General features: G+C 34.0%; 1 protein-coding gene across 5 annotated transcripts in view; it reads left to right on the top strand.

The window, feature by feature from the left end:
• The window catches only part of LOC134232569 (formin-like protein), a 37014-nt gene that overhangs the window by 9739 nt on the left and 11388 nt on the right, over positions 1 to 15887 (top strand). For 3 of the 5 annotated variants that reach the window (XM_062714588.1, XM_062714560.1, XM_062714565.1), the window contains 5 exons: positions 957 to 1040; positions 9204 to 9293; positions 12344 to 12370; positions 14879 to 14958; positions 15334 to 15417. In XM_062714588.1, the coding sequence (XP_062570572.1) occupies positions 957 to 1040; positions 9204 to 9293; positions 12344 to 12370; positions 14879 to 14958; positions 15334 to 15417 (365 nt within the window). The remainder of the gene's footprint in view (positions 1 to 956; positions 1041 to 9203; positions 9294 to 12343; positions 12371 to 14878; positions 14959 to 15333; positions 15418 to 15887) is intronic. The other 2 variants (XM_062714571.1, XM_062714579.1) reach the window with 1 other exon arrangement.

The following is a 15887-nucleotide window of genomic DNA, read 5'->3' as shown; positions in this document are numbered from 1 at the left end:
ACATGCCCTTTGTGTTTTTTAGGCCCATTGAAATTTGTACATGCCCTACTCAAAATTCATTCATATAGCAGATATGTTTGTGCAAAAAAAAAAAGAAAAAAAAAAGGTTTTTATAGTAACTATAAGGACAGTGCTTTTGTTTTTAAATTCTCCCAATCTTAAGTTTAAATTGTTTTTAGAGTTTTAAATCAACCATGGCCTTCCTGTCTGTCATTTTCATATGTGTTTTTGTTCAAAACTTTTGACTCGCATGCTGGTCGTTTGTTGGTTGGTATAGCTGAACTGAATTTCAGAAATAGGATCATGATCATCATGACAGCAGTCCACTGCACGTGGTATCAATAAACATATCGTAATCTAGCAAGAAACAGAGAGAAAACAAATTGGTTAAATTAAACACTTTAATGATTACGATTGACAATCATTTGACAGGTCGTACCGATATTGTAACGTAAGACGAATGTAGACTGGCAATCTTAAGACATTACATAGCAAGTTTATGCGAACAACTGGGGTACGACAGAAGAAATAGCAAGTTAACATCGTGAATCAAAAGAAAATTCACACATGCCCTTCGGGCATGTAATTTTTTCACATGTGTTTACCAGGTCCCGGGCAAGAAAAACACTGGTTATTTCGAAGACTGCTTTTATATTGTATCTCTATATATTATGTTTTGTGTTTTTAGGCCTCTAGGCCCTATGGATGCCTATATAATATATTAGTACATATTTTGTAGGCCTCTATGGACCTGTTTTATTGTGTCTCTAAATAAAACTCTGTGTTTTTTGTAGGCCTTTATGGATCTGTGTATTATATTGTGTCTCTATATTAAAATACTGTTTGTGTTTTAGGCCTCTGTGGACCTTTTATGTATTGTACGTGTCTCTATATAATACTATTAATTGTGTTTTATGCCTCTGTGGACCCCTATATAATGTTTACATTTTTTGTAGGCCTCTATGGACCTGCCCCCAGACAAGGCTAAAGTACTGAAGGGTTACGACGATGAGAAGAAATGGGACTTGATTTGTGATCAGGTAAGGACTGGCAGATAACTCTACTGAATCGACATGATAGCTAAGAGTGATTGAAAGATTTCACCTTGTTCACAGTTATAGAATATGAAATTTTAACTTTTTGGCAGGGGGATACCCTTTCTTGGGTTCCATGAGTTGAATAGGCTGTGGAAACAAGAAAATTCTACCAGTAAATCCAGATGATTTAGTTGTGGACTATTGCTCTTACTTTTCATTTTTAAATAAAAACAAATGATCTTGTTCACGATAGCCTGGGCTTGAAGCTAAAATTAATTTAAAACATCAGGTTGTGTAATTCAAAATAAAAGCATAATTCCTGGTTTGGAGCCATTTTATTATTATATTAATCCTGGATTTGAAGAGATCTCTTCAATTTATGCAATACTCACATTAATACTACAATATTTATCATGATTGAAAGTATATATATAGATACATGGGAAGCATACACCACATACATTTTGACTTCAAAATGCATGAACTTGTAGAGTATAATGAACTCTTCTGAAAGTGTTCTGAGAGAGAGGGCTATTAAAGTGAGTAAATTTCAACGTTTTACAGAAGGAAATGGGTTCTTGGCAGACCTGGCATGCTGTTTGGGGCAGGATTTAAACAAATAAAGCTGCTACAGAAAAAAAATTACAGTTACAAAAAAATTGAATTCAAGATAGATACACTTAAATTCTGATTACGTAATTAAAGCATTATGAGAAACTGAGTCAGTTTTCATGGTGTGCGAGATGCTGAACCAAAAAACCCAAGATTTTACATCCATTTCTTGTTATCTTAATTTGAGACCTATACTAGCTCTTACAGTAATTTATTGCACATTAAAACAGAATGGATTGGATTCTGATACTTTGCTGTGGGAGGGATAAAGGCTGCCTGACACTAAAGTATAAAGCTTACAGGGAGTAGGCCAGATCCTGTATTGTTTTCTCCCATCTGGAAATCTTCATTTAATATTCCTAAAAAAATTACTGTCAAAAAAAGTGAAAATAGATTGCTGAGCATGCAATTAAAACTGTATGAGTTGGAAACCCCTTTTCTTTTCTTTTTTGGGGAGGGGGAGAGCAGATGAAAAAATGGGGAGTTTTAAAAAGAAATCATTCACTAAATGATTCAAGATGTTTTTCATCAGTCTTCATAACTATACTCACCTAATATTAATAAGAGCAATTCAAACTGCATCAGGATTTATTTTAACCTTGACCTTTCCTTTGATCTTGACCTTATTGTGTTTTTATTGCATAAATTAATCATCAAAAATCATTTTCAGTGTGCTTTGAAATTCATTTTGAGAGTTAATTGAAAATTCATCTAGCCTGTGTATACATAAACTGTTTATGCATTTCACATGTAATCTTTTAAATCTTAAACTTTAGATTTCCAAAAATAGCATCTGTATACATCATGGTACGTATACATGCCCCAAACGGAAAAGATTTTTAACAAACTACTTTCAAACCATCAACAAACTACCAACAAACTATACTTTTGTGGTTTGTTAAAGTAGTTTGATAGTATAGCATCATAACAAACCACTTTTTCTAAAAATAGCTGCAGTGGTTTGTTACATGCTGGTGATTGTGATTTCTTTATAGTTTGTTAGACTTGATCTTGCAACAGTGTTTTATTAGTATACATTTGCATCCCACATGGGAAATTACTTTACAGATGTGTTTAGGGTTGAATTATCTAGAATTGTTGAAGTTTCCAAGAACAGCTTATCTCTTTACATCCGGTGTTATAGCTATTTGCGCCAATTTTCAAACCACCAAGCAGGTCAGAAACAAAGGAACTGGTGAAGGGACATTCAAATTGTTAGTATCATTCTACGTATATGATCCCTGACTGGAAAAAGCAGCAATTAACATTATTAAAAGATGGATCTGGATACAGAAGAGGTATTTAATGCATGTCATGAAATAATTAACCTTCTGTGAATGTGGATGCATATGCTTTTTACTAGCTTTGGATTTTTATTCATTTTCAGATTGACCTATAATTCCTATCCTAGTTTAGATCAGTTATGCATTGGATTATGGGAAGTATACTTGAAAATAAGACAATAAAGATGTCTTTCAAAGTTGCAATGAGGTCAGAAACAAGGAAAAATTGCAGCTTTTTCCATGCCAGAGGAAGCAGGGAAATATTTAAATGTTGATCATCAGCTTGAAGAACATTTTTTGGTGAAAAAATACTATGAAGATGTACACAACATGAAGGAGAATATGTGATAAGTACATGGACATTGACTTGGAATTGCATCTCCTAAACAAAAGAAAACATGTTGGATGTTGCACTTGCATTAATGGCTAAACTTGTGAATCCTGGAATTTAAATACCCTAAAACAAGACTTGTTGAATATTTCAAAATGTGATTGTTTTAGGTGTTTTCAATTAAGACTTTGGATTTGTAAAGGAAAATTCAAATCTACAGTGTTTTGGTGATGGATTTGTTCCCAGTGATTTGTTAGTAGTTTGTTAGAGTGGTTTGATAATAGTTTGTTAGAGTGGTTTGATAGTAGTTTGTTAGAGTGGTTTGATAGTAGCTTGTTACAGTGGTTTGATAGTAGTTTGTTAGAGTGGTTTGATAGTAGTTTGTTAGAGTGGTTTGATAGTAGTTTGTTAAGAGTGGTTTGATAGTAGTTTGTTAGAGTATAGTTTGTTAGCTCATTTGCATGTGATTTGCTATACTATTAAACTACTTTCAAACCATAGTGGTTTGTTAGTAATTTGTTATAGTAGTTTGTTTGCCCTTTTTTTCCGTATGGGGCAGTATAAAACGATGAGATAACCTCCATAGGGGGGAGTATGACGCGACCTTGACCCCACGGTAAACAAAAATCAAAAACATTCCTATAACTTGTAATCTGTGGGAATCCATGGTTGATTACTAGACATTGAGTTAATGTTCGGGAGTTTATAAGCATTTCTTAAATACCAGATCGACAATAATTCCTGTACAGAGGAGAAATACTAAGTGGCTAGATCTTGTTGATAGATGCTAAGTTATGCCCTCTTATAATGAAATGTATTGGGGGGTAATTGTAACAGAATACAAGTCATTGCACATCACAGATATCCAGTTAATATGAAGCATCTAGAACATGTAGAAGTGACAGATGTTAGATTCAGTAACAGATTGTCTGGCTCTGAGAAGCTGCTCTCCCTGGCTCCATTGTTATTGGGCACCCATTACACACTATTATCTTTGTATATTGTGGTACATATAAATTAACAGAGGAGTTTTCCTGAGTTACTCATTACAGTGTTTAACACAGAAGTGATTGGATGTAATTACTATTATAACATGTAATAGCTGTCTACTCACTCAGTGAAACAAGAGTAGAACATCTGTGGTATACATGAGAGAAGTCGAGGAAGAGTTTGCATGTTGTAACAAATTAAGAATTTGCCTGCTGTAACACAGTAAAGATTTAGCCAGTGTCAGGGAATTATTCCTGTAGGATCTGAGATGTGAGATATTTAGGAGGATCACGCTACATCTATGAAATCTAACACCTGAGTGTCCAAGATTTTGTCAAAAGAAAAAATATAATCAATGGCCCGAGATATACACTCTCTCAGTCTCTGTATAAAATAAAATTCTTGTGAATTTTTAGTAGTTGTGTTAAAAGGAGGGAGTGCAACAATTTCAACTTTTATATAGATATAGCAATATTAAGAATATGTTATTAATAAAGGCCTAGTAGATGCATGCAATTTAATAAACCCAAAAATTGAAGTAATTGAAAAAAAAGTGTATTTTCTGAGATTTGAAGGACACACAGACATTGTGTTCCTGTAGGTTACACCTTTCTAACAGATGCTCTGACTTCAATAGCAGACTGAATCATTCAGCACTGATGACCCCTACACTAATGTTGTATGCGTAATTAAGTAAGATAATTTAAAAATCATGTGGAGCTCTTGAAGAGAGCCCAGTTCTGGGTCTGAACATGTGTATTTATCATCTTCCTGTTATATTAGATCCTTCATTTGGAATTATGATTCACCCCAGAAATGTGAATCTCAGAAACTCAGAGAGAATGAAAAAGGGTAGGGGGAGAGTGTATTCTAAGTAAAGAAATAATGAAAAATCCAATAAGTTACTTTGAATCTCAGGCCAGACACTCAGAGAGAATGGAAAGGGGAGAGGGGGGGGGGGGCTGAGTGTATTCTCAATAAATAAATGATGAAAGATTCCAATAAGTTATTGACTCAGAAAGAATGAAAAGGGGGAGGGGGGCTGAGTTAATTCAAAAATTAACTGTGAATCTCAGGACAGACACTCGGAGAGAATAGAAAGGGAAGGGGAGGCTGAGTGTTTTCTCAATATTATAATGAAAAAATCCAGTAACTGTTGGAGCTAATCTTGCAGCTCAGCATCAAAACTTTAAAAAATGGACCCTGATAAACAATTAAGAGTGTGTTAACTCATTCCTCTGCTGCGGGGCTTACTATGGTGCAGTGTGATATGCAGCCTGGAGGAAAAAATTGATGGAAATCATAAAACACGGCACAGACCAAATACAATGTGAATTATTGTGCAGCAAGAAGCAGTGCTTAGTAGTGATTTTTCCCCAAGATTTGTTTGCGATTATGCACTGAGGGCCCAAGATAAGGAGAGAATGGTACACAGAGCGACTCATTTATCACTCTTAATTAAATTGTTTGAGTTAATACAAATATTCCCTATTGATTTTCATTGTTTTGGGGGGACATATTGTGAAAGGTGGACCAAGTCTGGCAGACAAGAATTATACTGTCAATTAAATGTGACAAGGAGAAGGGAGGCTGCAGATTTACTGCAACAATCAATATTTGCTTGTTACAGTACAATTTAATGTTAAATGTTAAAATTTTAGTGAGAATTTGTACTTCGCCCACCCCACCCTCCTTTCCTTCCCTTGCCTGTTCTATTGTCAGTTATTTGACACACCCCTTAGAGAATGAAATACATAATCTCTCGTGATGGCAGATTCCTTCTTGTGATAATGTAGAGATCCTTCTTCCTTGAAGCTCATTGTAACTTTGAAATAGTTTTAAGGATATAAGATCTTAAGATGTATGGTCTCCATTTAGCTAATATTTCCTAAATTTAGAATCCACCCAAAATGAACATTCATGATATCTAACCAGTAGATTAACATGATCAGCATGCATACACTAGTAGCAATATCATTTTATATAAAGATTTTCTGTTTGAAATGAGTTGTAATTGATGCCCCCCACCCCTTGCTGACCCCTGTCCTTGACCTGCTAGGGACATTAGCAGTATACCCAGACTCTTCACGGTCTATAGCTCCCCTCTAATTCAAGCCTGTATATATGAATATACATACTTCTTATTGTTGACTCGGTTGATGTGATTATTTTTGGAGTTAGAACGGGGGATGACAATTCCTCCCCTCACTGCTGAGTGTGTCAGGAATGTGTTTTAATGTCAGTCTCATGTAATATTCATCAGTCAATTCCAAACACAACTTTTTGACAGTAGGATTTTATACTACATCTAAATTAAACAATGTCATATTTTTCTTATAATGAAGATAACAGAAATATGTCACACATATTTGAAATATTTGACTTAATGATGTATATAATGGGGTCCCATTAGATCAGGCAGTATCAGAACAATTTATCACACCTAGCTCTATAGGCCCATGTTATGTTAACAAATGTGTCGGGTGATACCTTTATGTATCCTGTATATATCAGGTCAGACCAGGTGTTTTAGAAGGCAGTGAACCTGTAGAAATCGGGAGATAATATACCATTCTGATAAGAATCAGGGGACGTGATGTATTACCCTGTCTTACATCCAACACAGTGGGGAACAGCAAATAGCTACCCACAAATTACTGGGTCCATGGAATTTAATGTCAATATAAAATGAAGAATTTAGGTCACTGTAAAATTTATTTTTACTGTATGAGGATTTTGACAAAATCAAATTATTTATTTTTCAAAAAAATGATCAGGGAATACTTTGAGATTAATAATTTCAAAAAAATGATCCATTCATGTTGTAGGCACACCTTAAATGATTAACCACAAAGTTTGAATTAATTGTGAAAAACTGGAAGTTTAAAAGTTTATAAAATTTATGTAGGAGTAAGAATGAAATGATTATAGGTCAAAAGGTTATATAGGTACCTGCAGTGACAAACTGCATGATTGGCATGTCGAGATATCTTGAAGTGTTCAAAATATTTATATTTATTGATCAGAAATGTATCTTGAAAGAATAATACGAAATCCGTTTGGCTGGACCCCGACCATTGACTATTAATGTATACATGTAAATAGCCGGAGCCTTTTTGCTTCAATCTCTTGCTCAGACAGCCAGGGGTCACACAGTATAAATATTTAGAGAAGCACTTCCTGGGGGAACATCTCAAAAGATGTTTTTGTTTGGCTGAGAAGATATTTTCAATATAATTTTTGTTAATTATTATGATGCAGACTGTATAAGTTCAGATATATATTTTAATTTGCTTAATATTTAAGGAATGAAGCTAATTTCAACTTATGCTATACGATATAACATAACTTGGGAAAGTTTACGCTTATAAAAAAGAGTAAACTGCCCCAAGTTTTGTTATATCGTATAACATAAGTTGAAATAAGCTTCATTCCTTATAATTTAATTTCAGTGTAGACAATAAGACAATTTTTCCTCCAGAATAAGGCTTCAAATTGAGCATTATTTTAAAAGTAACGTCAAGCGGAGTAATACGTTTTTGACGTAACTCATTGTGACGTAGGCAAGTTATGTTATACAATATATTATATGTTCCTCTGAATGATTCAGCCAATGAAATTGCTTGATACAAGTGAAATTAAATTATATATGTATCATTTAATTGATGTCTGACTTTTAAGTGCACAATAACAAAGTTGATATGAGCTTCTCCTGTACCGGCCTTCATCTTCAGATGTCAGGTCAGGGGAATGTGTCCAGTTAAAATTTTAAAAGCAAGTACATTCCCAAGAATCTGTAAGTTCTATTTTGACCAAAATTGCAAGTATGATGCATCTGGGGATGGTTTAAAGATTTGCTTTTCTGATCTGACCTATTTTTTCAACATAAGTGACTAGGGTTAATTTCCTGGTATAATTCTCAAATAATCAGAAGTCCTACTTAAACTTTAAACTTTCTTGGATATTGATATACCTTAACCAGCCTTGTATGGATGATGCATTTAGGGATTCACTTTGCATGGAACTAGAAAAAAAAGGATTTGCTTTACTTATAAGTAAGATTTGTTGAAATTAGCTTCCTAACAGTAGATGACCTCAGTCTATCCCAAAAGCACCGGTCCGTCGGACACAACAGGTGAAAATCTGATTGGTCCGATGCACTATCTAGTAAAATCGGTCCGTTTGTCCGAGGTTCGTTTTGGTTGGATTTTAAATTTTATATTTCTTTTTCATCATATAGACGCTTAATCTTATACCAAAACACACTTTTAAATACATATTGTCTTTGTTGACTGTGATTGTTTTAAAACCTACTAAAAAAAATTATGTTTGTTTCCTGTAACCCGACCGACCCATTCAAATTATCCCGAGTGGATTTTTTTTCTTCTGACAATTGGCAAAACTGCGTTTGATCAATCAGCCGATTCCATTTATTTAAAAAAAAAAATTAACTTGTAGCTTTTAATAACTTGAGACATAAAATATGTCAATCTAGTTTACAAATTACCTTAAATATAAAGAGTAATCATTATTGTAACAACAGTTTCCCCCTACAACTTTGCGAAGTTCGTTTTCTGCCGCTAGGCAGCCATTTTGGATGCCATGTTGGGTGTCCACTGGAAATATGACACCTGATATTCAGTCCAGGGATGTTTGGCCATACATAAGCAAAAAAAAAAAAGGAAAAAAAAAAGAATTTCCGACCTACCGACCCTTATTTTATTGGGAATGTTACAGGAAACAAACATATATATTTTTTTAAGCTTAATACATGTTTACTGATTCAAATGCTTTGAAAAAACATCGTTATGATCACTACCGGTATATGAAAAAGTTTTGGACCGGTGAAAATTCGTTTGGTCCTGTGAAATTGTGTTAACTGTCTGTCCGAATGTCCTGTGGCGATTTTTCTTTTTCGCGAAGACTGTGACCTTTGTTTTTATGTTGTAGGAGCGGGTCCATGCTAAAGACCCCCCTCACGTTTACCTGGACAGACTGCGGACCTATCTAGATCCTCGTAACAGCCGGGGGTCGCGAGTGGTGAGTGCCTTATTGGTTACCTAACATTAACGAAGATTTATTAACTTTTTTTGTCTTCTGTTAAATGTACGGATTTTTCTTAGGATGATGGACAGTTAGGCAGTCCGCTGTGCTGTCGAAAAAATGTGGAGGTATAATGTAGAGGTCATGTATACCTGTATAAATGTACAAAAATACACACATGTATGTTTATACTGAAAAAGAAATGAAATGCCATAAAAACTTGTGTACATACAGTCCCTGAAACATATTTTTACTTATATAACATGCATAAATTTTTAGAAATTTGTATATATGTATTGTTTGAAAATATGAATATACCTGGTACTCATTACTTGTATTTTTTTTTTATATAATTTCATATGTTATAAGTTATAACATATATGTCATAGAAAATACTTCTTTGTATATTTTTTTTTTCATTTTTAAGGGTACATTTATAACTAAATCTAAGATGGCCCCTCAATTTAAGATTTCTTTGCAATTGTACTCATCATAGACGTGATGAAGAGTGGTTTTATTCAAAGTCATTGTGACATACAGAATTTATATCCTGTCTATTTCACCATGTCATTATTACTTTTACTAGATACTAGTATGGCTCAGTTCTATAATTATTATGTAGCCTTAAGGAGGCTGGGGGGTCAACAATTTAACCACAAAGTAACCACCAGATATAACTTATTTTTTTAGATATGGTATCTTAAGCTGTCAACATTCATTTGACAAAGAAAAAATTCATAAATTTTAGTTTTAAATTTTGATCATTTTCTATATCTTTATATGACGCTCTCCTTGTAAAGGAGATAGAAATAGTCTAAAAATGGCTGCCACCCCCCAGCCTCGTTAAAGCTTCGGGAGAGTACACTCATTGCTGCTGAATTGTCATGCATTTACAAGTAGCTACTTTTTCAAAAAATTAACTTCATTTTTCAAGTGCTGGAGAGTTTATATTGTACAGAAGTGTTTTCTATAAATGATTTAAAGTCTCAAGTTTACAACTCTATTGAGGAAGTATTTGAAGTATTTATAGGGCGACATCAGAATTTAAATCTGTGGTTGACAGTCTTTCAGCCAATCAGATCGATAGACATAGTATCTTGAAAGATTATTATAGATCAAATATGACAAATTTTGCTGATTTTTCAGAAATCTTTCATTTGTAAAGCCACATTTTCAGTGTGAGTTTTTGAGCTCACCCATTGATGGCTAACTTTGAACACTGCGTCTTGCTGTAGATTTTCTGTTCTTAGGTACAATGGAATCATTATTTATGTTTGCGGGGGAGACCAATGTTGATGAATTTGGTGGGTCACCCAAAACACCAAGAATTTACATACCCTCAAACCTTAATTTTGTAAGCATATTGATTCATTGAATGAACAGTATGCACCCACAAAATTGATAAGTAATAATACATAAGTAATAAATAAAATAAGTAAGATAGACCCCCCAGAAATTAAGATGATTCCATGGTACCTCTCCTTGTCTCAGCCCATGTCTTATGTCTCCGACCCACCTTTATTTCAGCACGATACCTGCGTAGCCCTTCACCTGGTGGCCTTCCCCCTGCAGTGTGGATTAGACGCAGTAGGTCATCGTAACTTTCCATCTCACGCTTAACTTACTGTGTTTTTTTAGTTACGAGGCATTGTTGTAACTTTTCTGTACCATCGTGCTGTTGCAGACGTATCAATTTTATTTTGTGATTTTTTTCCCCAGCTTCTCAGAGATGGTGTTTTGCATGATAAATCTGTGTTACTGAAGTTTACGATCCTGAATTATGTTTCTTTGTCAGTTATTTTTAGGTTGAAGAATATGTATGTTGAATATGTCACTGTCCAAATTGACTAGCCATTAACAGAGGGGCATTCATAAGAAATTCATTGAAGTGATAAATTTATTAATAAAAATTTTTTGGTAGTTTTTCTAGGTTAAGCTTCATCCATTAAGTCAAAGAAAAAAGTTGAAGAGCAGACGTTTTGTATCTATATCAATATCTTTAAAAAAATTTTGAGGGGGGTATTATGTAGACAGGATGTTATGTCTTCCACAATCAACTATCAAACACTTATACAATCACCTGTTAAAAAGGAAATAAGGCTTGTTCTAAAGTGCCCTTACTTTTCTTATGTACATGTTTTCCCCTTGTTTAAAACAACCATTTTGAACTCAGCAGACCAGAAGGGCAATTGCAGCAGGTCATCATGGTCATGATTCAGAAATGACAATTCAAATTTCCTTAAGTTGCCTAAGGTTATATAGACTTAAATTTAGCCTCTAAATTTTTTATACAGATAGACAGAGGAAAGTGTTTAAAATTTTGCATTATCCATTTATGTTAGTATGTTACATTAGCAGGAGGGTCCAAGGAATTAAGTTGGCCTATTTTAACATTCTTAAGAGTTTCAGAGGCATCCCTTGCAAAAAGCATATAGATCGATATAAATCAAGGAAGCATTTGACATCGATCCGAATGCAAATTACATCACTTTTCTTTCCCAATAAGGACCCCCACCCCAACCCCTCATCATCACATGTGCCCTCAAGTGTGGTTACTATTTCCCCTTAAACTCTGTTGCAAGGGAATCGATAATCATTTTTGTCCAATTTCAGATAAACAGCAACATTTTTTCTCATCAGTCACAGAAATCTCTGTTCTGTGATCATGGTGATTGAATTGTTACAAAACAAAGGTTTTTCACAGACATGGCACAAAAACTTGCAGCTGGTGACAATGCAGGAAAAATTGTTTTTAAGGAAACTATCAGGTGTATTGTAGATTATATTGTAAATTGTATTTCTTTCGTAGTATTGACAATGCATAAAAAATTGTTTTTAAGGAAACTATCAGGTGTATTGTAGATTATATTGTAAATTGTATTTCTTTCGTAGCATAAGTGATGAAGGTTAAAACTCTTCTGTACGTATTTAAGATGTACATTGACAAGTTTCATCAAATTGAATAAACAGAAGAAAGGGAAGTAATTCTGACTTACATTTGATTTAGTGAAGTAAGGGGAAGTAATTCTGACTTACATTTGATTTAGCTAATGGGAGCGTGTGTCTATCCGGACGTAAGTTACAATGTATGCATTGTTTTCCAGACCTTTATATCAATAACGGAAATCGTGGAAATCTTTGTACCTGTTAGCTGTTGTGTTGGACATTTTATTTTTATCACATTATGATTTTTGTTGCCTCTTTAATTGCTTTCATTGTTTTATTTTTATTTTAAGTTTATGTCCTATCCTTATTTGCTGATCTAATGTTCATTGTGCATGTAGTGTTCATATATATTAAATGACATGTTAACAACATATATATGTCTGAGGCCATCTTTAAAACATTGTTTGGTTGCCTTCTCTCGACCAACTGGATAAAAATGGCCCCACTCAACTTTTTTTGTACATTCCAGGACACAATATTTTTTTCTTTTTATTTCTATTATCCTGTCAACAAACATTGAAATTTTGTTGAAAAAATATTTTCCAACGTACCTATGGTACCGACCCTACAATTTTGCCTTGATTCGGGAGAAGGCAAGCAAACATTATTTTAAATTCGGCCCTATCTAAGGTTTTTGTTTCGCTGTTTAGGTATCACACTATTTTTGTTTTTGTTAAGCTGAATTTTTGGGGAGAGCATTCTATATCTATAAAAGTTATGGAAGTCTGTATTATTTGATGCCCACTTTTGCTGCGGAATAATAACAATTTAATATGTACCCACTGCATTTCATTCGATCACCTGTAGGAGAATTCATTCATTCTAGATCAATATAATATCTGTACTCCATACTCATGCATTATATCAATTAATATGATATAACTCATGTTATAATAAGCGTATTCAACAATGTACACAATGAAGAATGCTAAAATTGACAAAGGTTGCAGCATATAAAGAAATTAAAAACTTCGGCTTGTTTTGTCACATAATTACTATATAATATCGTTCTGAATCTCTTATGTAAAATGTATAGATTATTTGATAACAAGTTTAAATTGCCCCGTAAAATGTTTAATCATTTTTAGCTCACCTGAGCCGAAGGCTCAAGTGAGCTTTTCTGATCACATTTTGTCCGGCATCCGTCTGTCTGTCTGTAAACTTTTCACATTTTCGACTTCTTCTCAAAAACCCTTGGGCCAATTTCAACCAAACTTGCCACAAAGTATCCTTGGGTCAAGGGGATTCAAGTTTGTTCAAATGAAGGGCCACACCCTCATTCAAGGGGAGATAATTGGGAATTAATGAAAATTTGGTGGTATGTTTTAAAAATTTTCTTCTCGAGAACCACTGTGCCAGGAAAGATGAAACTTATGGGGAAACATCCTCAGGTAGTGTAGATTCAAATTTGTTCAAATCATGACCCCCGGGGGTAGGGCGGGGCCACAATGGCAGACCAAAGTTTTACATAGAAATATATAGGAAAATTCTTTAAAAATCTTCTTCTCAAGAATAACAAAGCCATAATTGATCATATTTATATGGAAGCATCCTCGGGTAGTGTAGATTCAAATTTTTTCAAATCATGACCCCCGGGGGTAGGGCGGGGCCACAATGGCCGACCAAAGATTTACATAGAAATATATGGAAAATTCTTTAAAAATCTTCTTCTCAAGAATAACAAAGCCATAATTGATCTTATTTATATGGAAGCATCCTCAGGTAGTGTAGATTCAAGTTTGTACAAATCATGACCCCCGGGGATAGGGCGGGGCCACAATGGCCAACCAAAGTTTTACATAGAAATATATAGAAAAATTCTTTAAAAATCATCTTCTCAAGAATAGTAAAGCCATAACTAGTCAAAGGTTTACTTTTGAATTTAAACTTTTCAATAATAAACCAATTTCTATTTTATTCCTAACCACAGTGCTCAGGTGAGCGATGTGGCCCATGGGCCTCTTGTTTTAAATTTTAAATTATATGTCATGTGACACCGGAATTAATATAACAGACTATACATGTATATATATATTTCTACAGTGTTTTCACGTAAGTGTTTTCTATGATCTTGTGACATGTCTAACTAATCACTGAGCACTGAATTGCTGCCAATGGAATGATAGCCTAAAATCACTAATGGCTGACCTTGTGTCTAAATATAGCATCAGATTTAGTTGTCATGGCGGTGTTGTGGTGTACCAGAAGTAGATTGTAGACCGTGATCACCCCTCCCCCCCGGATAAACACAGGGCTATGGCTTTTTTGTGCGACCACAGACTTAGGCCAGCTAGATATTTATATATAGGCATCACATTGAATGTCTATTACAAAGGCTGATTCTATTATAATACATTCATAACAATTGTACAGTTTCATAGGCTCATATTGAAATGTTGTACTTGTATAGAAACTTATGAGAATTACAGTAATATTTGATTAATTTTTCTTCGAGATAAAGTTAATTTTTTTTTGTTTCAATATTTTTTTACACCTATAATCATTGATTAAGCTAAGAGCATGCTTATCCCCCTTGGAAGAGGTTTTTCTGCAGTAGAAGTAGTTTTTTCCCCACCACTTTCCATATTTTATGTAAACTTCATATTAATTGACCCTGATTTTTTACTTGTTTTCAGAAAAAGAAAAACCTGAATGACATATCATCTACCCAGGTGCTGAGGGATTTAGAAATCTCGCTTCGTACGAACCACATAGAGTAAGTAAATGGAAGGTCAGAGCTAAGTAAGGTTCCTGAATCCCTCTGCTCACGCATATGAAATATATAAATAATGCTTATGTTTTTCCAAAAGAAATCTAATTCATGATTAAAATGCACACAACTTCAGCATACCTTGCGGGGCAAATTTTGCATAAATGACCTTTTAACATGATGGTTTTATAAAGGAATCATAGTAATTTATACCAGTTAGAGTTATCTCTCTTATCAGAGTATCATTGAACCTTAAATTATAAAAGCATACAAAAATTTTGTAAAAAGTTCAGTGTTGGTGAAACTGTCACCCCCTGAAGCTTATGTAGCAGATTTTTTCATGTTTGTGTTGACAATCACATGTTTATCATTCTGTTGTAGATGGGTCAGAGAATTTCTGAGCGAGGACAACCAGGGTCTCGACGTTCTGGTGGATTACCTGTCTTATACTCAGGTGGTCATGAGGTGAGTTTAAAGATAGGCTTTACAAAAAATATTGCAGCAAAACTTGTTTAGTACAAACACGGATACATGTATTGCTAATTTACGGATACAGCAAAGTTATCTTGGATCCCCAGCGATATAAATTTAATGAATTCCTTATATGAATTAAACGAATTACTGATGTAGCAAAATTATTTCACAGGTCCCAGTGATTCGTTATAAACAAGTTTTACTGTAAACGAATATATGTTTGAATTAGCTAAAATAGCTTCACTCAGGTAACCATTCTGAATTACAAAGATTCACAATTCTATATACCATATAAGCAGAATTTCATGAGGATATATATTTGGTTTTGATTATTGCCCCAAAAAAGTATATTGAGATATCTGAAGTGCTGGTACCTTAAATGTAAACAAAAAAATGTTTTCAAAGTATAATTTTAACTTGACTGAAATTCTTAAAAATCTAGACATAAAATTGAGAAGAAC

Source organism: Saccostrea cucullata, unplaced genomic scaffold, assembly GCF_032062105.1.
Source record: "Saccostrea cucullata isolate Sc308-1 unplaced genomic scaffold, CSIRO_AGI_Scuc_v1 ctg596, whole genome shotgun sequence".
In the NCBI taxonomy this organism is placed as follows: Eukaryota; Metazoa; Mollusca; class Bivalvia; order Ostreida; family Ostreidae; genus Saccostrea; species Saccostrea cuccullata.
The sequence above is the reverse complement of the archived record's forward strand: the minus strand, read 5'-3'. Positions and strand labels throughout refer to the sequence as shown.